General features: G+C 45.9%; 1 protein-coding gene across 3 annotated transcripts in view; it reads right to left on the bottom strand.

Annotated features, from left to right (window-relative positions):
- LOC146871072 (sortilin-like) overlaps positions 1-27,850 on the bottom strand; it is a 947,375-nt gene that overhangs the window by 821,493 nt on the left and 98,032 nt on the right. The window contains exon 2 of one of the 3 annotated variants that reach the window (XM_085650261.1): positions 21,497-21,643. The exons of the other annotated variants lie outside the window; for them this stretch is intronic. Coding sequence (XP_085506387.1) covers positions 21,497-21,523 — 27 coding nt within the window. The 5' untranslated portion in view covers positions 21,524-21,643. The remainder of the gene's footprint in view (positions 1-21,496; positions 21,644-27,850) is intronic. 3 annotated transcript variants of the gene reach the window in all.

The following is a 27,850-nucleotide window of genomic DNA, read 5'->3' as shown; positions in this document are numbered from 1 at the left end:
ATAAATCTCCCAAGATGGCCACCGGAGACAAAAGAGCCCAAATGTAGCCCAAAATCACCCAGATGTAGCCCAAATATAGCCCAATGACAGAAGTGTGCAAAACACTTATTATTTTGTGTTTTTGCAGTGTTATAGTGCAGACTTGTCAGGTATTGGAGTGCTTTACATGAGCATTGGTTACATCAAACAAGAACAAATTCATTTTGGTTGTAGACATGGAGAGACTATGATTTGACCAGATTCACAGAATGTCGAGCTGAAGCAGAAACTCCAACCTGGTTCCCCAGTTGCAAAGTCTGCAGTTCTGGAAGTAACACCACATCCTCTCCCCTAAGTGCAACATTTAATCAAGTGGTCAACTGGATAAAAAAACATAAAGGTAACAAATAATTTAAAAGTGCTTTCTCGCTATTTGAAAACTCAGAAAATATGTCCTTATTTTAGTCTTTTAGAGCACTAACCATAATTTTGATGCCAATAAGACCCTCTCATATATGTAATTTCTAAAGGAAATGCTCTAGGTATTACAGTTTTGATTACATCAAGATGACGTCAGGCGTTCCACACTTTTGTAATAAATATAGAATGTTAGCAATCTAGTTGTTCATTAGGATACTGTTGAGAGGCAGAGGCCAGGGGCACGGACTCTGAAAATTGAAGGCAGGTAGGAGGGTGCAAAGGCAACAATTTAACCACACTGAGCAGGCAGGAAGGGCCGTGGCAGCACAACAGACTATGGAGGGCAGTGGAAAGGGGGGCAGGGGCAACAAACCAACAATACAGGACTGGCAAGAGAGGCTGTGGCAATATAATAGACCATTGTGGGCAGAAGGAAGAGGCAGTGGTCATACAACCATACATGCCAACAGACCCGTTTCAGCCAGGAAACGTCCAATGTTTTTAAGCTCAAATGGGCTTTACTTGATCTGTTTCCTGTCTACAATCTTCTCTTTTTCAATGTAACTCAAAGGGGAAAATCAATACCCCAGTTTTATTTCAAAATCTCCCTCTTACCAAGTTCAAAATGTTCGCAAGTATGGTACAATGGATCATGGTAGGCAGGAGGAATTGGGGTAGTACAACCATACATGCCAACAGACCCGATTCAGCCAGGAAACGTCCAATGTTTCTAAGCTCAAATGGGCTTTATTTTATCTGTCTCCTGTCTACAATCTCCTCTTTTTCAATGTAACTCAAAGGGGAAAATCAATACCCCAGTTTTTTTTTTCAAAATCTCCCTCTTACCAAGTTCAAAATGTTCGCAAGTATGGTACATTGGATCATGAGAGACCTTCAAGAGAACTACGACCCACCAACACCAGCAACAGGCAGCCCGCAGAAGCTGGAACAAGATCACAGCAGACCAGCTCGCCACCTCCCTGAACCAGCACCCTCCTGCCAGCTCAGCGAACCCCAGCCAAGCCGCCGACAACCTCACGAAGTGGATCAGCAACTGCGCGGACGAACTCGCCCCACTGAGGACCCCGCCTAGCAGACCCGGCAGCAAGAAGGCCCCATGGTTCACCGACGAACTCAAGAGCTCCAAGAAGAACTGCCGAGCCCTCGAGAAAGTCTGGAGAAGGGAACCGACACCAGACAACAGGACCTCCTTCAAACTTGCCACCCGGAAACACCACCAGCTGATCCGCGCCGCCAAGAAAACAGCATTCAAAGACCGGTTGGACAACAACGCACACAACTGCAAGGAACTCTTCAACATCGTGAAAGAGCTTTTCAACCCCAGCGCAGGAAACAACGACATCACCCCATCGCAAGACCTCTGCAACTCCCTCGCTTCATACTTCCACAACAAGTTCGCGGACATACATAACAGCTTCAACAACCAACCAACGCACACCATGACCAAACAACCACCCCCCACCACCACCCTCCACGCCTGGACCCCGATCAGCACCGAAGACACCATCCGCACGATGAACTCCATCCACTCCGGATCACCGACCGACCCCTGCCCTCACCACGTCTTCAACAAGGCCGACGCTGTCATCGCACCCCACCTGCGAGACATCATCAACACTTCCTTCGACACCACCATCTTCCCTGAGAGCTGGAAGCACGCCGAACTCAGCGCCCTACTAAAGAAACCTACAGCGGACCCCACCGACCTCAAGAATTACCGCCCCATCTCGCTCCTCCCGTTTCCAGCCAAAGTCATCGAGAAGACCGTCAACAAGCAGATGGCCGCCTTCCTCGAGACAAACGGATCCCTCGACCCCTCACAGTCCGGCTTCCGAGCCAATCACAGCACCGAGACCGCCCTCATCGCCGCCACCGATGACATCCGAGCCCTGATGGACAATGGAGAAACAGCGGCCCTCATCCTCCTAGACCTCTCTGCGGCATTCGACACGGTCTGCCACCGCACCCTAGTACGGCGCCTCAGCAACATCGGAATCCAGGACAAGGCGCTGGACTGGATCATCTCCTTCCTCGACGGAAGAACACAGAGAGTCCGCCTACCACCGTACAAGTCAGAGGCCTCCGAAGTCACCTGCGGCGTCCCTCAAGGATCATCTCTGAGCCCCACCCTCTTCAACGTCTACATGAGCCCCCTCGCGGCCATCGTACGCAAACACAACCTCAGCATAATCTCCTACGCCGACGACACCCAACTGATCCTCTCCCTGACCAACGACCCCGCCGCCGCCAGATCCAACCTGCACGAAGGGATGAAAGAGGTAGCCGAGTGGATGACGACCAGCCGCCTGAAACTGAACTCGGACAAGACGGAGGTCCTCATCCTGGGCTCCTCACCCTCCGCCTGGGACGACTCCTGGTGGCCTCCCGCCCTGGGCACCGCACCCAAACCGACAGACCATGCACGCAACCTGGGCTTCCTCCTGGACTCCTCCCTCTCCATGACCAGGCAAGTCAACAACGTCTCCTCGGCGTGCTTCAACATCCTACGCATGCTACGGAAGATCTTCTGGTGGATCCCCACCGAGACCAGGAAGACCGTCACCCAGGCCCTCGTCACCAGCCGACTGGACTACGGCAACGCCCTCTACGCCGGTACCACCGCCAAGCTCCAGAAGAGACTCCAGCGGATCCAGAACGCCTCAGCCAGACTCATCCTCGACATCCCACGAACCAGCCACATCTCCGGACATCTGAGAGACCTTCACTGGCTCCCCGTCAACAAAAGAATCACCTTCCGCCTCCTCACCCACGCACACAAAGCCCTACACGACCAAGGCCCGAGCTACCTCAACAGCCGAGTCAACTTCCACGCTCCCAAACGCCACCTCCGATCAGCCAACCACGCCCTCGCCGCCGTCCCCCGCATCCGAAGAGCGACTACAGGAGGAAGGTCCTTCTCCTACCTGGCCGCCAAGACCTGGAACTCCCTCCCTCCCGACCTGCGCCTGACCCAAGACCACCTCTCCTTCAGGAAGAAGCTGAAGACCTGGCTGTTCGAGCAGTAGCGGCACCCCCCCCCCCCCCCCCCCCCCAGCGCCTTGAGACCCTACGGGTATGTAGCGCGCTTTACAAGTGTCACTGATTGATTGATTGATGGAAGGAAATGGGGTAGGGACATGGACTCGGAAAACAGAGGACAGGAGGGACATGGAGAGGTGCACCAAACTGACCCTGCAGGGCAGGCATCAGGGTTTGCAGCAGCACAATACACCACACAGGGCATGCGGGACGGGAGTGCAGCACAACAATCCATAGAAAGCAAGAGGGAGGGGACAGGACCATGCACATGGACAACAGAGAACAGAGGGGCAAGAGGCAGGACCATAATGGACAGACAGGAGAGAAAGCTGCAGCATAACAGACCATAAAGGGCAGGAGGGATGGATCAGGGGCATTACAATGGAACAGACAAGCAAGGAGGGAGGGAGTAGGGGTCTGCACATGTAAACAGAGGGCTGGGGGCAAGGGGGCAGGGCAGGAGCAGCAAGATAGCCATGGAGGTCAGGCAGGATGGGCACTAGAAGCAAGATACCATGAAGATCAACAGTGAGACTGTGATGGCATACACACAGACCATGGAGGGAAGGTGGGAGAGGTTCAGGGGCAGCTAACTGACCACTCAGGGAAGGTGGGAGGGGCCATGGCAGCACAGAAGACCATGCATGGCAAGTGGGAGGGTTAGTGGTAGCACAATGGCTATGATGGGCAAGAAGGAGGGTGCAGGGGCATGCACAAAGGACGAAGGAGGATAGAAGGGAGGGTCAGGACCTGTGCACAGACAAGAAAGTTCAGGGGAAGGGGCCTCACAACAGACCGCACGGGGCAGGCAGGAGGAGCAGTTGCAGCACAACAGACCAGGGAGGGCAGAAGGGTGTGGCAGTACAATGGACCATGTAGGACAGGAGGAAGAGGATAGGGGCATGGCATGTGTACAGGCAGGGTGGAGGTGGCAGGGACAGGTTACAGTCATCTGACAATGCTAGGCAGGTGGGAGGGGAGTGGCAGCTCAACAGAACACTCAGAGTAGATAGGAGTGGCAGGTCCATGGAACATGGTGGGCAAAAAGGATGGAGCAGGGGCATACACAAAGACATCGGAGGGCAGGGGGAAGGAGAATAGGGGCAGCAAACTAAGCACAGAGTTTAAGCAGGAGGTCAATGATGGGGCATAGAATTGGGCAATGGAGGGCAGGAGGAGTGGACTGGTACATCATACTAAATTGAGGGCAGTGGCAGCACATCAGACCATGCATGGCAGGAGGGAGGAGGCTAGTCCATGGATTCACACAACAGAGGATAGGGAGGAGGGGGATGGGGCAGCAAGCTAACTGTTCAGAGAAGGCGGGTATTAGGAACTTTATTGTTTTTAAAACGTGTGTCTGTGCGAACTACTTAAAATATGAACAAGTATGCAGCATAATCTCACTTTTATTCAGGAAGAAGAGGACGTTTGTGACTGTGACTCCGGGCTCACTTGGCAGAAACAACCCCTGACCCTCCACCCCCTATCGCAAAATGTAATGCCCGTGAAAAGGGTAGGTGAACACAGTGTTATATAGAACATAGTCCTGAGAGCACGATTGAAAATGAAAACTAGATATAGTGTATGGTATAAACTATGCACCAAAAAGTGTGATATAAGATGAACCGGGCGTGAAATATAATATGCAATACATTGTGCGCAATGACAGATTCATTGGAGAGCGAGAGATAGCACAGGCACTAGCGCGTGCTATGCGATATGCGCCTTGGAGTGTAATATGCACAGGGCAGTGTTGTGTAACCTAACTAGTCTCTAAAGTTGTAATATAAAATATGTGCTGGGGAGTGTAACGTTGCATATGCACTGTGACAAAGATATGGATCCCAGATTGTAATATGTATGGCATAGCACTGTGCGTTATAACAATAGGCATCGAGGAAGGCACGTTAGATGGGGCAATATAACCCGTGCGAAGACAAGTGTGGCATGACATATTCATGGAGATTGGGGTCAAAAAAATATAATTAGGAGACAGGCCCTGGGGGATGGGGTCATCAGGGCCAATAAATTAGAATAAGAAGGGAAACCACACAGCCCCCCTTCTTAAAAAATTAAAATAAATAAAAGACTGGCATCGTGCCGGAGGCCACGCCCCCTCCTTGCAGCACTCTGCAAACGCGCCCCCTGGTGAGTTGTAAGTTGGGGAATTAATTCCTCTTCAATACTGAGGGTCCCTGAGGGCCAACTAGCCCAACAGGCATCTCCAGTATGCACCAGGGAGCTGCGCTGCAGACAGGTGTTCTGAGGCCAAGCCCCTTTTTACACCTCTCTGCAACGCAGCTCTGTGGCGCTTACTGGAGGTACCTAGTGGTCTAGTTTGACCCTAGGGACCCTTCGGATTCAAGGGGACTTAATCTCTCAACTTAGAACAGCCACATGGCGCGTTTACACAGTGGTGAAGGGAGGGGACGGGGCCTGAGGTGACGTGTGCAAACACGCACTATGGCACGTTTTAAATTGGGGATATAATTTTCCTTCAATACTGAGGGCCCCTGGGGGCTAACTAGCCCACCAAGTGCTTCCAGTAAGCGCCACTGAGCTGCATTGCAGAGAAGTGGTCCAGGCCGTGCCACTTTTTACACCTCTCTGCAACGCAGCTCTGTGGCACTTACTGGAGGTACCTAGTGGGCTAGTTGGACCCTAGGGACCCTCAGGATTCAAATGAACTTAATCTCCCAACTAAAAACAGACACAGGGCGTGTTTACACAGTGGTGAAGGGAGGGGACGGGGCCTGAGTTAACGTGTGCAAAAACGCCCTGTAGCCTGTTTTAAGAGGTAGTTTTAATCCCCCTGCCCTATTATATACTAGGGGCTTACAGAGGAGGTCATGCTAATCACAGGAGGACCCCAACGCATAATGTTCCCTAGTGTATGTAGGTGTTTTCACTGTATTCTAAGTGTCTTTTAACATATCACTAGCTCTAGGACTGGTTAGTCAGACTCAGTTAACACCAGTATCCCTCTGAAAAAGTTGAGGGTACAGGATGATTTTGCAACAAGGCTTCCTTCTGCTCTTCTTTTTGTTCTTTCTGCACGTTATCCTTCTTCCTGCACTTTTCTTCGTCTTTGAGGACTTCTGTTGCTTCTTTCTGCACCTTTTTTTTCTTTGTGCATTTTTTCTTCTTTCTTCACATGTCCTATCTCTGTAGGCATAGTTAGAAATTAGCATTTAAAAAACCTTTGAAATTCACAGAAAAAACCATAGGTTTCAGGCACGTTATAGTTAGGAATTAGCATTTAAAAAACCTCAGAAATTCACTGAAAAAACCATAGGTTTCAGGGGTGTTATAGTTAGCTGGACTTTTCACTTGTACAAAACCATTGAAATTCCCCCGTTATAGTTAGTTCAGCTAACTATAACTCGCGCGCCCGCAATGCACTGCTGATGACGTCACATATTACATCACTCATGACATGGTCAGTGACATCACTCATGTCATCACTGATGACATCTCAAATGACATCACTGATGACATCACTGATGACATCATCCTTGTGATAGAGTGGCAGACCTCCTCTCACCCCAATATAACCTTTGATACACACATTCAAAAATAGAGACTAAACTTTTCAAAACAATGGACATACCAATACCAGTTACAACAACCTCTTCAGAAATTCTAAGATCCACATACACATCCACTCATTCACCAACAGTCCTATACAGTCACTCATACATGTATTCCCTCATCATATGTACTCATACACCTATACATCCTGTTACACAATGCCACTCATCCATAGAGTTACAAACACACATAGTCACTCATGCTAATAAAGAATCAAACATACATTTATTTGCATATACAGTTATACACACACCACCACACTTACTTCTACGGAAACTTACACATACTTAGTCTTTTAACCAATCACTTATAGAAACACATACTTATTCATACAGGAACTCTTTCAATCTCTCACTCACATATACTCACTTATATACACCAATAGTCACATACTAGTTTAAAACATATGTAGTTACTCATAAAGACACTATTGAGACAGTCATTCACTCACTAACGCACCCATACACACACATCCACCCATACAGTCCTGCACACATGCTGTCTTCAACACATACAAAGAGTGAATCACTCATTCATGCACCTATGCACTACGTAATAACCCCCACCGAACCATGCAGACACTCAGACTGATACTCAAAAAACCAACTAATAACCTATATAGACACCCATGTAGCTACTCACCAACCCATGCAGCCACTTATACACAAAGTGAGAGACTGATACAGATATTTACATATTTAAACATTACTCACTAAGCCATGTATTCACTAAGATACACTTCATCAGTCAGTTACACAATAAAGTTTTCAAAAACAAATCATCCATTTAGACATTTATATACCCATTTATTCTTCCATCGACCTTGAGATATACATATATAAAACATATTTAATTTACAGAAAAACACACATTCACTGGATGATGTCATCAGTGATGTCATTTGAGATGTCATCAGTGATGTCATGAGTGATGTCACTGACCATGTCATGAGTGATGTAATATGTGACGTCATCAGCAGTGCATTGCGGGCGCGCGAGTTATAGTTAGCTGAACTAACTATAACGGGGGAATTTCAATGGTTTGGTACAAGTGAAAAGTCCAGCTAACTATAACACCCATGAAACCTATGTTTTTTTCATTGAATATATATATATATATATATATATATATATATATATTCATAGAGTGTGAGCCTGGTTAGCTAGAAAGAGCTCCAAGAGGGTGTAGAAGGAATACTTTGAGAGAAAGAAGAGCTTTGTGAGGAGAGGATCATTTCATTTTTGAATTATAGAGACAAAAATTATAAAGATGGCCAGTTCTTAAATCGATTTCTCTATTGTAATAATCCTAAAGTGTCAGAACGAATCAGTATGAGGAGTTTATTGCAATCAGACATACAGTTTTATCTTCTTAATGGAGACTAGAATTGATAAGATGGGGGCTAGAAAAGAAAATGAGAACTCAGATACTTGGACTTTTAACCCCTTCGCTGCCAGGCCTTTTCCCGCTCCTGTGCCAAGCCTTTTTTTGGCTATTTGGGGTAGTGCGCGCTTAGGCCCCTGTAACTTTTTGACCACATTAGGTATCCACGCCAAATTTGAGTCCTTTTCTTCCAACATCATGGGGAGTCTAAAGGTACTCAGGGTTTGTGGATTCCCCTGGAGGCGTCACAGAAATGAGCCAAAATACAGCAAAATTTTGTTTTTTTCGGAGAAATTGGAAAAACGGGCTGCAAATGAAAGCATCTGGGTTTTTCCCTGCAAATGTTATCAAAAAAGGGTTTGTGAGGTTGAAATCACCATTTTCCCAGCATTTTGGGGATACCAGACTTTTCTCAGAAACCCAACATTTTTTACACAGTTTTGGCATTTTTCTGGGACATAGCCTATTTTTGCTATTTTTTGTGCTTTTGACCTCCTTCCAGTTAATAACAGAAATGGGTACAAAAGCAATAATGGATCCTGGAAAGCTACACATTTTCGAGAAGAAGACAAAATTCTGAATTCAGCAAGGGGTCATTTGTGTAGATCCATCAAGGTTTTTTTTATAGAAACAAACAGTTAAATATAGGATAAATTGAAAATTAGTTGAAAAAAAAACAGCCTTTTGTGTCAACGTTTTCACCTGTAACTTCTTCTAATTATGACAGCTCTTTGAAAGCAATATACCGTTGCATCCGCTGGACATTACTGGTTGTGGGGATATATAGGACTTGTAGGTTCAACAAGAACCCGACGAGCCCAGAGCCAAAAACTGAGCAGCAACTTGCAATGTTTTTTTATTATGTACCGGGTATATAGTAATTATTCTGTAAAAATGTGTACATGGAAAAATCGGTATGAAAGACACCTATGTATTTCTGAAATGGGAACAAATTATAGAGTTTAGAAAAAGTAGATATTTGCACATTTCTGAAATTGGGAATACTCATACTAGCATGAGAATTATCAGTCATTTTTTAGAATGACTTATTTTTTTACACAATGTCTTTCATTTGGAAGGCAGAAATGCATCGAAAGTCAATAGATAATAACAGTTCCTTTACAAATCTGAATTACCCTAAGTCTCCCGATAAAAATGGTACCTCACTTGTGTGGGTAGGCATAGTGCCCGTGACAGGAAACGGCGCAAAACGCAACGTGGTCACACCTCAATTTCGCAGTGAAAAATTACCCTTTTTTGGCAAAATGTCTAGCTGTAGTTTTTGAACCCTAGCTCTGCAGGCACCTTGGGAAACCTAGCAAACCTATACATTTTTGAAAACTAGACACCCAGGGGAATCCAGGATGGGGTGACTTGACTGCCTCCCACCAGGGTCTGTTACCCAGAATCCCTTGCAAACCTAAAACATTGTCAAAAAAACACATTTTCCCCACATTTCTGTCGTGGAAAGTTCCGGAATCTGCGCGGATCCACAAATTTCCACCCACCCCACGTTCCCCTAAGTCTTACGAGAAAAACGGTATCTCACTTGTGTGGTTCGGCCTAGTGCCCGCGACAGGAAACGGCGCAAAACGTAGTGAGGCAACATCAAAATTGCCCATCTCAAAACCACCTGGTTTTGCAAGGGGGGTCACTTGGGTTTTTGGCCCGGTGCTCGGCGGCCATCTAGGGAAACCTACCAAACCCATACATTTCTGAAAACTAGACATCCGGGGGCTTCCAGGGAGGTATGGCTTGCGTGGATCCCCCAACGTTTCCTTACCCAGAATCCCCTGCAAACCTCAATTTTAGCTGAAAAAAAACACTTTTTTCACACATTTTTGTGTGGGAAAGTTGTGGCATCACCGGGCTCACTCAAATTTCCCACCTCCCAGCGTTCCCCTGGGTCTCCCGGTAAAAATGGTGCCTCACTTGTGTGGCAGGCCTAAGTTCCCGCGACACGCAAGGGCCCAAAACGTAGTGAGGTGACTTCAAATTTGCCTATCTCAAAACCACCTGGTTTTGCAAGGGGGGGTCACCTGGGTTTTTGGCCCGGTGCTCTGCGGCCATCTAGGGAAACCTACCAAACCCATACATTTGATAACTAGACACCCGGGGGCTTCCAGGGAGGAATGGCTTGCGTGGATCCCCCAACGTTTCCTTACCCAGAATCCCCTGCAAACCTCAATTTTAGCTGAAAAAAAACACTTTTTTCACACATTTTTGTGTGGGAAAGTTGTGGCATCACCGGGCTCACTCAAATTTCCCACCTCCCAGCGTTCCCCTGGGTCTCCCGGTAAAAATGGTCCCTCACTTGTGTGGGAGGCCCAAGTACCCACGACAGGCAAGGGCCCAAACATTTTTTTGGATAGGCAATGTTGATGTCGCATCACTACGTTTGGCACTTCATCCGCACTGAGAGTTGCTTCATCCACACCAAGAGTACCTTCATCTGCACTGAGAGTACCTTCATCATCTGATGATTCCATGTTGAGAGAAAACTCACTGCCAGAATCTTCCCCTCCCTCCTCTCCCTCAGACGCACGGTCAGTCTCATAATCATGCTCAGAGGAAGATTCAAGAAGCATACCAACCACCTGTTGAGCAGTCATTCTACGGCTAGCCATACTGCTTACTAATAAAGATAACTTATCAAACAAGTCAACAACAACAAACACTTTGTAAAATAAGTAATAAACAAAAAGCACCTTTATCAAAAACTCATATACACTCCAAAACAATACCACTCACTTGCCAGAGGCAGCTAAACTACTCACCACCACCTACTCTGTACAGACACAGTATGGATCAACTATATCCCACTAAAAAAAGAAAGAGAAAAGCAATTACACATAAGACTATGCAAAACACATTGCAAAGAATTTCATGCTCAAACCACTAACTAAATATGCTGCCATTATGACATCACTTACAAAAAAATTCATTTAGACATTACAATATTACTCATTTGGAGTAAATACAACAACAACAAAATTCTTACCAAAACAATGTAACTACACAAAACTGCAGAACAACCACTGTCGAAACTGGAATCAGGAATCAAAAGCTTTAGACTAGAATAAAAAGAAGAAAAAAACTTTGTCACATATGCATATAATGCTCTAGACCATCACGTACTGCGCAAAATTTATTACTTGAACCTCCCACTTTCAAGAAGGAAAGATCGATGGCCCAATCCTTTACAAGCAACGCGGCGAGAATCTGGAACTCAGCCTCAGCTCCGGACCACCCCCTCCCTCTTCCCAGTCCTTCAAAACTGACCTCAAAGTTCTCCTCCTGCAAAGATAGTTCCAAACTTAATTCACACCCTCTCTATTGTCTGAAGGAAGTCTTTACATTATAGTAAATTCTGTTCTCCATGCCCGTAGAAGTGCCTTCCCAGTGTGTTCCTGTGTTTTGAGTGTCTGCCATTTATTGCACTTTTATACCTCTACTTGTACTTTGTACTCTTTTGTAACTTGCACACATGTCACTTTTCCTCTTGTAACGTAGTGTTTGCTACCTCTTGTATTTTGTTTGCTTTTGATACATGCACAATTACCACCATTGCCTCATGCAACATAACGTTTGCTCTTGTTTTCAGAGTGTCTGCCATTTATTGCAGTATTTTACCTCATGTGACATCCATCAGAGAGCTGCGTGAATAATTACCTGGTAATCCCCTCAGCACAATGCAAACACCCACCCGAAATAGGTATCCAGTGAGGTCACACCGTTCGCATCGCCCTAACCTGCTCAAGGTTCATGTGACCTCAGTGACAGTCACAGCGACTGGATCACTGTTGCTCTAGGGTGTGCTGCTTCGTAGGCCTACCCGCAAGATTGGAGATGAACTTCAGTATGGATTGTGGTGGACAGGCATTCAAGGTTAACCTACAATTGACACCACTAGGGTACACCTGCTTGTGCTAAGACATCAAGCCTTCTAAGGTCTAGTGGGGCCTTCTACGGTCTAGCATGGGAATGTGCTCCCTCAGTACAGTGGTGTGGTGGACTGGTCATGAATGCTGAACCCGGTTCCCCAGTTCCAAATTCCACAGCTCTGGCCATAGTGCCACATCCCCACTGAACACCATACTTGCCCACTGAAAGAAACTCGCACTGCCTTCAGCTATAACCTAATTGTGCCCGCTATAAACACTTGGATATGGCTCAATTCAAATTATGTACTTGATAAGAGTAATATGCTGCCTAAAAAAAAAAAAAAAAAAGCAGCCACTCATAGGGAATGCAAAGCATGTGAATTGTAAGCAGAAACAACACGGTTATCTAAACGATCTCTCACTAACTATTCAGAAATCAGCGAGTGGTTTCACCTGAAAGTTATGGACATGACTAGAGGGCCCTGAACGGAACCGTTTCACTGTCCATTGCTTACATCCTTACAAAACGTAAGCAGTATGGTATAAAAAGACCACATCCATAAACACAGAGCCATGGTACACATTGTGTTTTCCAATCCACCCATCAACCAGGTATTGCAGTACCTCCAGGAATGGTACACTCTCCCAACCTGGAAACAACAATGCTCTTCAAAGAAAGACGAGAAAATGAAAGTAGCACTTCACTGGCAAACTCTGTAAAGTGATGTAAAAAAAAACAATCTGGCCACTTTGCAACCCCTCTGTCTTGCTATTAGTTAGGTATTTAATTCTCATATGAGAAATTCTATTTCTCTACATGCTGCTGCACTTTGGATTTGAAAAATTAAAAAGAAGGGCATTTCTCAGCATTTTTGGATCCATTTCACAGGGAAGCAACTAGAAAGACGAGCGTTTTTCAAATTTGGATCCATTTCACAGGGAAGCAACAACAGGCACACATGAACGAAGCCGAGCCTCGTGGCATGCCTGGGCATACCAAAGTGCCCCCACCCTTACCCAAACCCACCGATGCAAAAATCATGCTGCTGCACTTTGGATTTGAAAAATTAAAAAGAAGGGCATTTCTCTGCATTTTTGGATCCATTTCACAGGGAAGCAACTAGAAAGACGAGCGTTTTTCAAATTTGGATCCATTTCACAGGGAAGCAACAACAACAGGCACACACGAACGAAGCCGAGCCTCTGGCATGCCTGGGCCTTCCATAGTGCCCCCACCCTAACACAAACCCACCGATGCAAAAATCCCCCTTCCCCAGCCCCAAAACTAACCTTTACTCTCCGACGCGTAGGAAGCAAATGGCTGCCTGCGCCTCGGAGAGCAAAGGGGAAACCTCCAATGACGTCCGCGCGCGAGCCGCGCTGACGTCATGGATGACGCGGGGGGAGGTATTCCCCTGTCTTCCCAGTAAAAAAAAAAAAAAGATCGACCACTCACGGGTGGAGCGCCAGCGCTTCCCCCGTGGGTGGGTGCCATGACGAGCTGGACTCGTCATGGGCACAGCGCGACTGTGCTCCATGACGAGTCCAGCTCGTCATGGGCACAGAAGGGGTTAAGGAAGTGTAAACATTCCTGGATGAACACAGTTTAAATCAGTTAATGCTGCATTTGAAGTGGGATTCATAGATATGGGATAATTTCAGTCTCTCTCTAGTGGCGGCTTGAGTACCACTATTATCACATCATATCATCTCGTGCATATATAAAGTGCACATTCACACCTGAGGGTATCTGGTTGCTGAATACCATATGTTTTTTGTTATCCAAGTAAATATTACTTATTGTATAGACCTTGGAAGGAATAAAGGCTGAGTGGTAGCACAAGGATTCAAACATGTGAGAGTGGTCAAACACATATCCCTCAAGTGGATTCATTAATTTAATAACCCACCAGACTAATATGATCTGTATGGGTTCTTCACCATACCCATCTTGAATATGACTGTAATCACACATTATCACTGTGGGGACTTAAACATCAGTGTAATAGCACAATATATCTGTGAGGACTTGTACATGACTATAATCATGCACTATCTCTGTGTGCTATCCCTGTGCATCCCATTAATCACAGACTATCTCTGTGGGGACCTGGGCATGTCTGTAATCATACACATTCTCTTTGGCAACCATGGTAATAGTATAGTCACACACCATTTCTGTGGGGACCTGGGCATGTGTATAATCACACACTATCTCTGTGGGGACCTGGGCATGTCTATAATCACACACTATCTCTGTGGGGACCTAGACATCTCTATAATCACACACTATCTCTGTGGGGACCTGGGCATGTCTATAATCACACACATTCTCTTTGGCGACCGTGGTAATACTATAGTCACACATTATCTCTGTGGGGACTTGAGCAGTCCTATAATTACACCCAAGCTCTGTTTTGGCTTGACCATCATCAGCTTCGCATTCTCTGTATGGGGCTTTGTGAATATTGAAAAGTAGCAAAGTTAGACTTGATTTAAGTTTACATTGTTGAAACTGAAAAGTAGTAAAGTTTGATTTTTTTGTCTAAGTTTACCAATGTGAATCGGACTATTTTAATGAGGACTGAAACACAATCATCTTCATGTACTATCTCTGTGGGGACTTAAACATCGCTATAATAACACACCATCTTTGAGGGGACTTGAGCATTCCTGTAATTAAACGCAAGCTCTGTTTCGACTTGAAGCACCAGGGGGTGCCATGAGGCACAGGGTCAAGTATGATTTGCATATAGCTGGGTCTGAACTGGGGTGGCGAAGTGAGCCAAAGAACGAGGTTATGTTATGTTAAAAATATTTGTTAAGCGCACATACACCAACGGTTTCTTGGCGCTCAGGGAAAGGTCACAGCAGTGAGCAGAAGGATAGCTTTAATCGGTGTAGGCCTGCGTGAACAACCAAGTCTTAAGCGGTTTCCTGAATTGGGCCAAGGAAGTCAAGGACCTGATCTCAGCCGGAAGGGAGTTCCAGAATTGTGGGGCGAGAACGGAGAATCTTAGTCCACCATGCTTCTTTCGCTTAGCTATAGGGACTTTCAACAAATTTAGATGGGAGGATCTAAGATTACGGGAGGGGGTATAGCGATACAAACGCGCCGAGATAAAGATCGGACCAATGCCTTGTAGAGCTTTGAAAATGGTACAACCCATCTTAAAGAGACCGCGCATACTCACTGGGAGCCAGTGTAGGTTTTTCATGAGAGGACTAACATGATGCCATTTAGGCTGTGAGAAAATCAGCCTAGCTGCCTGGTTCTGAACCAGTTGGAGGCGCTTGAGTTGATAGGCTGGAATGCCAACATACAATGAATTGGCATAATCCAGGCGAGAGATCACAAGGGCAAGGGTGGCCAGGGTCAGAGCCTCCCTGCTCAAGAATCTACTAATCTTCTTCAGTCTGCGCAACTGAAAGAAGCCAGCTGAAACCACCGAGCCGATCTGAGCCTTCATCGATTGATCATTACTGATAATGATCCCCAGGCTCTTGGCGGAGGCCGTAGGCGTAGGAGGAGTACCGAGTTTAGGGGGCCAAAAATTAGAATGCCAAGGGTTTGCGGTACCTCCTGTCAAGATCAGCTCCGTTTTATCGGGATTCAGCTTCAGCTGATTGTTGTTCATCCAGTCACTAACGAACACCCTCGTGTCTTGGACGTTGGCTTCAGATGAGGCAGAGGTATTAATATTGAACACCAATTGAAGATCTGCATAATTGAAAATTTCAACCTTTTTTTTCCTCAGTGAGTGGATTAAGGGAAGAAGATAGAGGTTGAAAAGGAGCGGGGAAAGAGAGGAGCCCTGGGGAACCCCACAGGTGATGTCCCTTTTTTTTGAAGAAAAACCAGCGAGGCGCACCGCTTGAGACCGGTTTCTCAGAAAGGAGGAGAGCCACCCCAAGGCCATGCTACGGATTCCAGCATTGGCGACACGGTCGATCAGGACATCGTGATCGACTGTGTCAAATGCTGCCGATAGATCCAAAAGAATCAGGGCTTGAGGAGTGCTAGAGTCAGCCCCCTCCCTGAGCACATCCACAACTGAGAGGATGACTGACTCGGTCGAATGAGCAGGTCTGAATCCGGCCTGGTGGGAGTCCAGGATCTGAGACTGTTCGACAAAGGAGCTCAAGCAGTTGGCTACATGGGTCTCTAGAACCTTGCCCAGATAGCGTAGCAGAGAGATGGGACGATAGTTGCTGAGAACTGCAGGATCAGCGCCCGTTTTTTTCAGAAATGGAATGATTGCAGCTCTTTTGAAGGAGACTGGAACTGTACCTTGCTCCAACGAGTTGTTTAAAAATGATCTAGGAGGGTCTGGGCATATGGTGAATGCTTCCCGGAGAATATATGGGGGGGGGGGGGGACAGCAATCCAGGAGAACCTGAGGTAACCCTATTTAGCAGTGTTAAGAAGGTCTCCTCGGAGATAGAGGGGATGCGGTCGAGATGATGTAGGCTCCGCTTGCTATTGGGATCATGAGAGACAATAGCCGCGAGAGGGATACTAGCCTTAATAGTAGCTATCTTCATAATGAAAAAGGAGTTTAGAGAATCACATAGAATTTGAGCGGGATCAGGTTTAGGCATGACTATCGGGTTTTGAGAGTTGATTAACTATAGCAAAGATCTCTTTGGATTTATTGGAGGCCGTTATTTTTTGCGAAAAGTAATTAGTCTTGGTAAGAGTAATCAAATTTTTGTATTCTTTCATCAGGGCTAAATAAAGAACTTTTTTTTCTGAAAGATAATGGCAGCGCCATTGACGTTCAGCTTGTCTGAGTTCCAGTTTCTTTAATTTGAGATCTTCCGAGAACCAACGCTGAGCATCGTAAGGTTTCACAGTCTTGATTTTTTTTGGGGGAGGGGCGACTTGATCACTAGCTGACTTCAGCCAGAGTTCAATACTTATTGCCCGAGTCTGGAGATCTTCTAGGCCAGAGGGAGCAGAGCTCTTCAGGCATGACCGGAACTGGTCCAGGTCTGCTAGTCGCCAGTTCCTAGATAGTTGGTTCTCGATTTGTTGGGGTTTAGGAGGGGGGATACATCGGAGAGTAAATTTAATCAAAAAGTAATCAGACCATGCGCACGGGGATGTTGAAAGGGTAGAGATCTCTAAATTTGAGGTCCAAACTTGATCCAAGATATGCCCTTTTATATGGGTGGCTGTCCTCACATGGGGAGTACAATTCATCCCTGTAAGTAAGTCAGTGAATTCTCTCGAACTAAGACTCTCCCGATTGTCGGAGGGCCACTAATTAAAGTCTCCGATTATGAGAATTCTGGCATAGTTGATGGCAAGATGAGAAATCGTCTCTCCCAGTGCTTGTGGAAAGTTGGGCATGTTACCGGGGGGTCGACAGAAGAGAGCACAGATAAAAGGTGACAGAGGGGAATCAAATTTTAAAATCAAAAAATCCGTTAGAAACAGACCAGTGGCCTCTAAGCTAGAAAACTGATGTTCCTTGCGAATAATAGCAGCGACCCCGCCTCCGGCTCTCCCCAGAGGGCGGTTAGCCTGAAGGATATGGCGAAGGATATAGTAGCCATCAGGGACGGCTGCTAGAATGTCTGGGGCGGAATCATCGGTTAGCCAAGTTTCTGTTAATAGGAGTAAATCTGGGGCTTCTAGTTGTAGCAACAGGGAAATTTCAGCTTGATGTTTCACCAGAGAGCGGGTATTTAAATAGCAAACTGTAAGACCTGTGATTACCAGGGCCTTAGAAGAAGTGATGGAGGGTCGCAATATATTTTCCCTGGAGTGATTATCCAGAACAAGTTCTGGGAAGTCAGTGCGGTGTAAGTAAATTGCCTCTTTTTCAAGAGTACGTTTAGTATCCTCGGGGATTTGAAAATTGTCCTGCCACGCTTTCAATACCCAAGGCGGGTAGGAACGCTTATAAAAATGGGCATTAGGAGTGGTCCCTGGCCCTGAACGGCCACGCGCAGACGGGCTTGCCTTAAGCGCGCCTTCGACGCGCAATCGGCGCGCCCGCTGCGCGCGTCCTCTGCACGCGTCCGCTGCGCGTTCATGAGAGCATTTCGTTTTTATCTTCCCACAATCCCGCCAAGCAGCCCGCCAATCAGAATGAAGTGGGGGTGGTTCTGGAGGATAGAGGGAGTAAGCCTGGCGCATTTCTCTGTACAATCGGCACAGGTAGCCGTGACGAACCGGAAACGTAAGCTCAGGCGAGTGAACTGCTGTAAATGAGGGCGGGGGTAACGAAGTAGATTTTGTGCAAAACACGCAATGAGTTAAAAATAGCGATCATTAGGATAAGCATTGGCAGATTTAAAAACACAGTCATACACTTCCTTAAAAGCAATCAGATGTGTCCCAGCCCTGCCAACTGCGCGGAACACAGCCTCCCGTTTTTATCTTCCCACAATCCCGCCAAGCAGCCCGCCAATCAGCATGAAGTGGGGGTGGTTCTGGAGGATAGAGTGAGTAAGCCTGGCGCGTTTCTCCGTACAATCGGCACAGGTAGCCGTGACGGACCGGAAACGTAAGCTCAGGCGAGTGAACTGCTGTAAATGAGGGCGGGGGTAACAATGAAGTAGATTTTGTGCAAAACACGCAATGAGTTAAAAATAGCGATCATTAGGATAAGCATTGGCAGATTTAAAAACACAGTCATACACTTCCTTAAAAACAATCAGATGTGTCCCAGCCCTGCCAACCGACCTTAATCCCGATGATGCAATCAAACCAGATCTGTGACTGGGGGTGAGTGAAAAGTAGTAAAGTTAGAGTTTCAGTCTAAATTTACTTTTATGAATACTAAAAAGTAGTAAAGTTAGACTTTTTGTTCAAGTTTACCTTTGTAAATCGGGCCCTATTTTAATGAGGACTTACACACAATCACCTTCATGCACTCTCTCTGTGGGGACTTAAACAGCTATAATAACACTATCTTTGTGGGGACTTGAACATCACCATAATAACACACCATCTCTGTGGGGACTGTAACATCTCTATAATAACATACCATCTCTGTGGGGACTTGAGCATTTCTATAATTAATTACACACAACCTCTGTGTGGACTTGAACATCATTAGCTTCACACTCTTTATTATGGGATTTAAGCTTTGAATCTACACACTATTTCTATGGAGACTTAAACACAATGATCTTCACCCACTATCTCTGTGGGGACTTGAACATCTATTTAGATAAATATGTAAGCAGCTAATGAAGCTCTGGGTTTCACTTGACCATATTCCTTGGTGTCATATGTTAATTTCTTTATGGGTTAGTTCCCGAATCTCCTAAGATTTTAAGCACTAATAAATAGGTTACATGCAGCTTTAAGTGTCTTTCTTTAAGCATATGATATGATATGTTCTGGCACATTAACATAATCTGTCTTTAATATACACCCCTAGTATATATGCAGCAATTCATATATGAATAGATTATAATGTTGTTTGTGTATATTGATAAAATAAACATTTAGCCATGTGCCTTCGACTGTATTCAATCACAAATAGGGTTACAGACTAGGTCCCCACAAGGATGGTAGCACGTGTTCAAGTCCCCACAAGGATGGTGCTGTGCACACGATTAAATAACAATATATTTGCAAATTTGAAGCAGGATCCTGTTTCATGATTTTTTTCTTAACATTTTTCTGTTATTAGTGTGTTATAAAAACATTGGGAAAGGTTAGTCCCCACAAGGCAGGTATTCACACACAGTCCCCACAAGGGGTGTGTGTGTGTGGGTGTTGTTTTTTTTTTAATATAGTTAGGACCTATTTTCCATAGGAAATCCACAACATTCTATTACCAATAACTTTGGCGCCGATTGACAAATCTTCGTGAAATTTTCAAAACCTTTGGCCCGCTCCGATCCTGAAAGTCACGGGGTGATTCGGCAAGCGGGAGCCGAGAAAAAAGGGGGGTCCCAAAACGTGTTTTCCCCATGCAATTTTCCATAGGACCTTTAGCCGCAGGTACAGCCTGAACTGCTGAACGGAATTACACCAAATTTGGCAAAGAGGTAGTCCTTAGTTCAGACTCGTGCCTTTTGCTTAAATGGTGTCAATCTGTTCAGTAGTTCCTGAGAAAATTACAGTTAAAAGTACATGTATATCTATGGCGCACCCTCCCGATCACGCGCTGAATGCTAATTGGCTGTCAAGTGGTTGTCAACATACGAAACCAGGAACTGTTGGCAGCCATTTTGTGCCTCGGTAGAAGCGAGGCTGAAGAAGTCTGTGGAATAAGTGTGCAAAACGTATAAAGGGGCCAGGGTAGAAATACCCTGACCCTCTAGACCTACTTAGGGGGTCCCAGAAGGACTCCCAGGGCCCCCATATATATATATATTTTTTTTTTAAACTGCAAAGCGCGCGCAAGGTGCGCGGATCCTGTCGCAAAAAAATCAAATAAATAAAACGGAGCTTTGTTTATAATTAGCCCCCGGGGGCCATATTTTAAAATTTAAAGGGGGGCCAGAGGGGCTCCCCAGCCCTGGGGACCACCACCCCCCCAGGGCTACAATATAAATTGGGAGGTGCCCTCACAGTATAATTTGTGGGGGGGGGGGGGTTCAACGGCCCCCCCAAGCCCCGGGGACCACCACCCCCGGGGCTTTATGTATTGAGGGAGGGGGGCTGCGTGGCTCGACCACTGGTGTCAACTGCATGCAATAAATTATTGCTCTGTAAATAACTCTCTTCATTAAAGAAAGGCTCTGAACTTGAACTGCGTTTCCATTCACCCAAAAAACAATCACAAAAATTAGTTCTGTTAATTACTCTTTTCCTCTTACTTTTGGCCTACATTAAATGGATTGGTTTATCTAGTGATCGAATTCTGTTTAGTACTAAAATGAATAGTTTCCTTTTTACTTCAAAAGCCTTTTCAACAATGGTTTCAATATGCTTCTTCTTTTTATAAAATAGAGCTCTCTTTTTATATTTCTTCGTATTTTTCAGCAAATTATGTACTACTCTTGTAAAATATTTTTTTGCGTATTTCTTTATACTGATTTTGTCTTCTTTTACCATACTTCGTGTCCTCTGACTGTCCATTTGCTTTTTTGCTTTTCCTATTATTTTGAGTATTTTTTCTAGTTGAAGAATTCAGTGGTTTCAGCATTCTGTACATTCTGTCTGGTTCTACAAACATTTTTAATAAATTGCTTTGTGATCTTACCAGAAGATTTTTTCTTTTTAGCCACATTATGTTGTTTAGCCAATACTTGTGGTTGATTTTTATTCAAGTAACTGTCCTTTTTCTGTTCTTTTCTTTTTCTTACTTTGTCCGGCAGGATTACTTTATTTTAATGGTGATAAACAGTCTCTGTAAAAATGAATCATAAATAAATGTATATTAATATATTTATAAATTATACTTTTCTATTACTATACAAACACATTTTATATAAATACTGACTAAGAAATTATAGGCCTGAAGCAGAAGTGCGAAGGTGGTTAGACCACTACATGCATAGTGCATACTACTTTGAAGCAGTTCATGCCCTAAAGCCTGCCTCATTGCATGAGTACATGCTTACTGACTGAATGATTACAGTACTATAAGGAGAGACACTGGGTGAATTCATAATTGGTTGAGTTTTACTTTACTGAATTGATTACTACATGGTACTGAAAGTCACTATGGGTTTGAAACAGCAGTTAGTGTGTTTGCTGGAGTGTATGCATAGTGACTGGGGAATTGTAGGCCTGAAGCCTAAGTGTGAAGGTGGTTAGACCACTACATGCATAGTGGATAGGTATTTGAAGCAGTCCTTGTGCAAAGGCATGGTTCACTGCATGAGTACTTGGGTACTGACTGAATCGTTAGAGTACTGCAAGGAGAGTGCCTCAGTGAATTTATAAGTGGTTGGGTTTTGGCGAAGTGAATGGATTAGTACATGGTGCTGAATGGGTCACTGGAGAAGTGTAAGGGAAGTGACAGGGTGTTTGCGGGAACTGTATGAATAGTGACTGGGGTATTGAAGGTGTGAAAGACAAGTGTGTAGGTGGTTAGAGGTCTGCATGCATAGTGGATAGACGTTTGAAGCAGTCCATGTGCTAAGGCCTGGCTCACTGCATGAGTACTTGGGTACTGACAATGATTAGAGTTTAACCAGTTATGTATATGAAAAGACAAAGTACCCAAACCCTTCTCTCAGAATGGTTCCTAAATGCATACAGACTATCAGTGTGATTCTAGACAACAAACACTATCCCTTGCATATTACCAAAACACTTTTTCTTGTCTGGAATGGGTAAACGGAGTACACACAATCCACATATTTTACTACTGCACAGTATCATAGAACCCGGACTCATTTTACAAATACTTAAGCAATGACTGGTTTCTAATTCTACCAAAACATGAAAACAGCACAATTATCTGTCTGCAAACACATGAAAAACACAAATGCTTAGCTCAGAATGGTTTCTAAATGCACACACACGGACAATAAGATTCTAGACAAAAAAAGTACTCCCTGCACTTTAGCAGGAGAAACACATTAGTCTGATTAAAATCAAAATGGACCACATACATCCCCTCGCAATTAAATAACTCACCTTTCAAATTGTTTTGTAGATTAAGAAGTATGTCAGTCACACACCAGATTTTCTTATACAGAATCTCTGCACTGTGCACCTGTCAGCAAAACCAAAGCATGGCAAAGTTTCCCTCTGATTTTGCACACACATACATGTAAACATCAAATCACATTAATTCAAAATCAAACACACATTTTTATTGGTTACACTTTTCAAAACTTTCAAAATGACATAAATTTGAACCCTACCCCCAATCTGCCTTCTGCCTGTTACCATAGCAACAGTTCATGGAACACTTTACTGAGCACACAGATCACAAATTCAGCACACAATGTTGCTAATAAAACCGCAAGTGTGCTTGACTTTTCAACATATCAGCTTATTCTATATAATGTTCCTTTCAATCAGTTTTTGTTAACCAATAAGACTCGTGCGTTTAAAAAACAGAAACATGCACCCTAGTTTTCAGTGTAGAATGTTGTCAAACAACCAATCATTTCTTCTTTTTTCAAAACTGCTTCTTATCCACCATTTTAGAAAAATCTTACTTTTCAAACTGCCGTTTTATTTACAGAGACCATCTGAGTGCATCCAGACCTCCCTTCAAGATGCTTAGAGTGTGGATTGTTGGACACCGCTATACTTTCTGGAGCCGAAGATATGCAGAAAACAAAGGCATTCACAAAGACCTAGGTTTGCCAAATGTAGACATTAAATGGATTGGACAGAGAGTGTTAAAGTGGCACCAATTGATTGCATTGGTAAAATCCTTTTTGCATCTCTAACACCCTGACCTCATAATTGTGCACCTTGGTGGCAATGACCTAGGCACTTTGACTGGGGTAGGTCTGGAAATGCTTATCACGGACACCTTTGCAGAATTTGTCACTTTTCCCCCAAACTGCCTTTGTCTATTCTAACATATGCCAAAGGCAGAAATGGAACTGGTCCAATCTTTTTTGTCCACAGACTGAGAAAGCTAGGAAACATGTGAATAAATCTGTTTCTGCTTTTCTCTGAGACTATAGAATGGGGTCCATCTACAACAACAATCTGCGTTTTAATATGCAAGTCATCTATAGGAGAGATGGTGTACATTTTACTGATGAGGGTAACAGAGTCTTCCTCAACAACTTTAGACTCTGTATAGGTACTTACTTATAAGTACCAAAATCTCTCAATGAACACAACGGCTCTTTTTAGAGCCACTCAAGATCGAAACACATAAGCTTGATGTTTATCCCCAAAAAAATGCATTTTTTTTTTGTTTGGAGTCGCGCACCCTACGCGAGAGGAATCGCGCACCCTACGCGAGAGGAATCGCGCACCCTACGCGAGAGGAATCGCACACCCAACGCGTACACACCAGGGTGCCGCGCTGAAAAAAAATAGCACCTATCACTAATTTATATTATCCCCGGGGACCCCATACCCCGGGGCTTATAAAATATGTTGTGGACCGTGGGGGGAGCCCAAAACGCCCCCATGGTCCCAGCCGGCTCTCCGCGCCCTTCGGGCGCCGGCATTGCTTTTCCACATGGGGAGCTGCTAACATGCCCCGTGTGGAAAAGCAATATGTTTTGGATTTTGAAAGAGAGCAGGTTTCCCTGCTCTCTCTTTCAAAATCCAAAAGAAGTTTGCTATGGGAGGGCGGGAGACTCCTGCCCTCTCATAGCAAACAGTGTCCTGGGGGTGGGCATCCCAGGACACTATAGGAGCCGGCCCTGGGGGGTGGCGGTCCCCTGGGCCCATCACCGGGCTGACACAAATTTCCTACCACCCAGCGTTCCCCCGGGTCTCCCGATAAAAACGGTGCCTCACTCGTGTGGGAGGCCCAAGTACCTGCGACAGGCAGGGGTCCAAAACGTAGTGCGCCTCAACAGGCAAGGGTCCTAAACGTAGTGCGCCTCACTACGTTTTGGGCCCTTGCCCGTGGCGGGTACTTGGGCCTCCCACACGAGTGAGGCATCGTTTTAATCGGGAGACCCGGGGAAACGCTGGGTGGTAGGAATTTTGTGTCAGCCCGGTGATGCCACAACTTTCCCACACAAAAATGTGAGAAAAAGGTGATTTTTTCAGCTAAATTTGAGGTTTGCAGGGCATTCTGGGTCAGGAAACGTTGGGGGATCCACGCAAACCATACCTCCCTGGAATCCCCCGGGTGTCTAGTTTTCAGAAATGTGTGGGTTTGGTAGGTTCCCCTAGGTGGCCGCCAAGCACCGGGCCAAAAACCCAGGTGACCCCCCTTGCAAAGCCAGGTCGTTTTGAGGAAGGCAATTTTCATGTCGCCTCAATTCGTTTTGGGCCCTTGCCTGTCGCGGGTACTTGGGCCTTCCACACGAGTGAGGCACCGTTTTTTCGGGAGACATGGGGGAATGCTGGGTGGTAGAAATTTGTGTCAGCCCGGTGATGCCACAACTTTCCCACACAAAAATGTGTGAAAAAGTTGATTTTTACAGCTAAATTTGAGGTTTGCAGGGCATTAAGGGTAAGGAAACGTTGGGGGATCCATGCAAACCATACCTCCCTCCCAATGCCCCATCTGCCCCCCGGGGGGGGCAGAAAGGCTGTAATGGTGGTGGGTGGGTGGGGGCATTGGCGTGCCCGTTTCGGGCAGCCCCCACCCTAAAAAAAACTGAAAATAAATCCCTGGTGTATAGTGGGCTTTCTGCCCCCCCGAAGGGGCAGATTAGGGGCCAATGCCCCATCTGCCCCCCGGGGGGCAGAAAGACTGATTATTGGGGGGTGGGGTGGGGGCATGGGCATGCCCGTTTTGGGCAGCCCCCATCCCTATTTTTATTTTTTTGAAAATTCCCTGGTGTCTAGTGGGCTTTTTGCCCCCCCAGGGGGGCAGATCGGGAGCTACTGCCCCCATCTGCCCCCCAGGGGGGGCAAAAAGACTAAATATTGCCCAAATTATTTGGGGGGATCAAAGGCCCTTGCAAAAGGGGCCGCTACCCCCTCCCTGGTGTCTAGTGGGTGGATCCTTGCTTGGGGATTGCCCTCCTGTGGCGATCCCCAAGCAGGGATCCACTGGGGAGGGGTACCATTGGCAAGGGGCGATTCTCCCCTTTCCAACGATACCTCTCCCGTCTTTCTACGTGCTCAGGGGGCTGAGATAGCCCCCTGAGCACGTACAAAGTGAAACCTGAAATGAGCCTCTTGGCTCATTTCAGTTTCACTTTCACTGTAATGATGTCGGCACGACGTGCGCGCCGATCGTCATTACAGTGAAAGGGGGGGGGGGGCGCCTCGGGAGCTGGGGAAGCTCTTCCCCAGCTCCCGAGGCTATTTGCAGTAAAAGGGAATCCCTCTGGTGCCCGCACCAGAGGGATTCCCCAGCGCGACTGTGCTCCATGACGAGTCCAGCTCGTCATGGGCACACAAGGGGTTAAAAGACTAAGTATGTGTAAGTTTCTGTAGAAGTAAGTGTGGTGGTGTGTGTGTGTATAACTGTATATGCAAGTAAATGGATGTTTGATTCTTTATTAGCATGAGTGACTGTGTGTGAGTAACTATGGATGAGTGGCGTTGTGTAACAGGATGTATAGGTGTGTGAGTACATATGATGAGTGAGTACATGTATGAGTGACTGTATAGGACTGTTGGTGAATGAGTGGATGTGTATCTTAGAATTACTGAATAGATTGTTGTAACTGGTATTGGTATGTCCATTGTTTTGAACATTGTAGTTTCTATTTTTGAATGTGTGTATCAAAGGTTATATTAGGGGAAGAGGAGGTCTGCCACTATCACAAGGATGATGTCATCAGTGATGTCATGAGTGATGTCACTGACTGTAGGAGAGTAGGGTCTGCTATCCTATGGTCACCCCAAATTTTTGCTTTTTGCTTCACTGGTTTTTGACATATTGAGGCTGTGGGCCTGCCAATCAGACCCCCAGCCTGCTGTTCTCTCTACTAAATTAAAACTATGCACCCTAGGTGCATAACCAATTGGAAGTGGATCACCCTGTCAGCCCCTGTACCAGTGTACACTAGGTACCCAGGGCATTGGTGTACCCAAGGCCTGCCAAGGGCTGCAGCATGTATTATGCCACCCCAGGCTTGGCCTAACAATTTGACACAACTGGCTGATCACTCAGCTGGGGTAAGTTGGTGTAATCACCTCTTACTTAGGTGTAGTATACCTATACCTAACCTTAAATGGAACACCTGGTAACCTATAAGTCACTCCTATAGCAGGCCTTAACAATCCTGAAGGCAGAGTGCTTGGTTCCATGTGAGATGGTGCTCTGGCATGAGCTGAGCCTGTCTGCAGTGGTCGGAACAACTTCCTTCTACTGTTTCCAGATATCGTCATACCATATACTCTTAAGTGCATTATGAACCTCGCGGTTAAATGCTATCTTTGGTTTGGCTTTATCAAAACATGTCGAGTAAGGTGTCATACGAATTGGAATACTAACCCCTCGCCAATTCTGGCGACGGGGTTAGCATTCCACCCTTCTAGAGGGACACGACATGTACAGTACCTGAAACCCGGGTAAAATCAGACATAGCCTCAGCTCCACAAAATGGATGCTGCCACCACAGACACAAGTCTGCCCTCCTGCTGCTGGGAGTCCTTCCAGCTTGGGAGGTGTGGACAAAGGGTTTCCTGCCAGGGGAGGTGCGAGCACCACCCCAGACAGGATTTTGTGTATTGGTCAGGTAGGGCTTGAAAGAAACCAGACATGCCTGTGGCTCACAAGGAGCCTCGGGGCATATGCCAGTTCAAACCGGTCCTGGGGCACACCAGTCCCGGGCCTGGGGCGAGCTGGACAAAGGATTGGGGGTGTAACCACCCCCCTTCCTGGTCCCACCCATAGGGAGGGACCTAGCAGGTAGTCCGGCCCCTAGAATCCGAATAAAGGTAGGAGCTGTGTCCTAAGACTTCAGACATCCTGGAATCAACTTGAAACTAAGAAGAAGACGGGAACTTCGACATTCTGCTGCACAGAAGACTGAAGAAAATCTCCCCTGTG

This window comes from Triturus cristatus, chromosome 1_1, assembly GCF_964204655.1.
Source record: "Triturus cristatus chromosome 1_1, aTriCri1.1, whole genome shotgun sequence".
NCBI classification, from domain to species: domain Eukaryota; kingdom Metazoa; phylum Chordata; class Amphibia; order Caudata; family Salamandridae; genus Triturus; species Triturus cristatus.
This window is presented reverse-complemented; position numbering and strand designations above follow the sequence as displayed.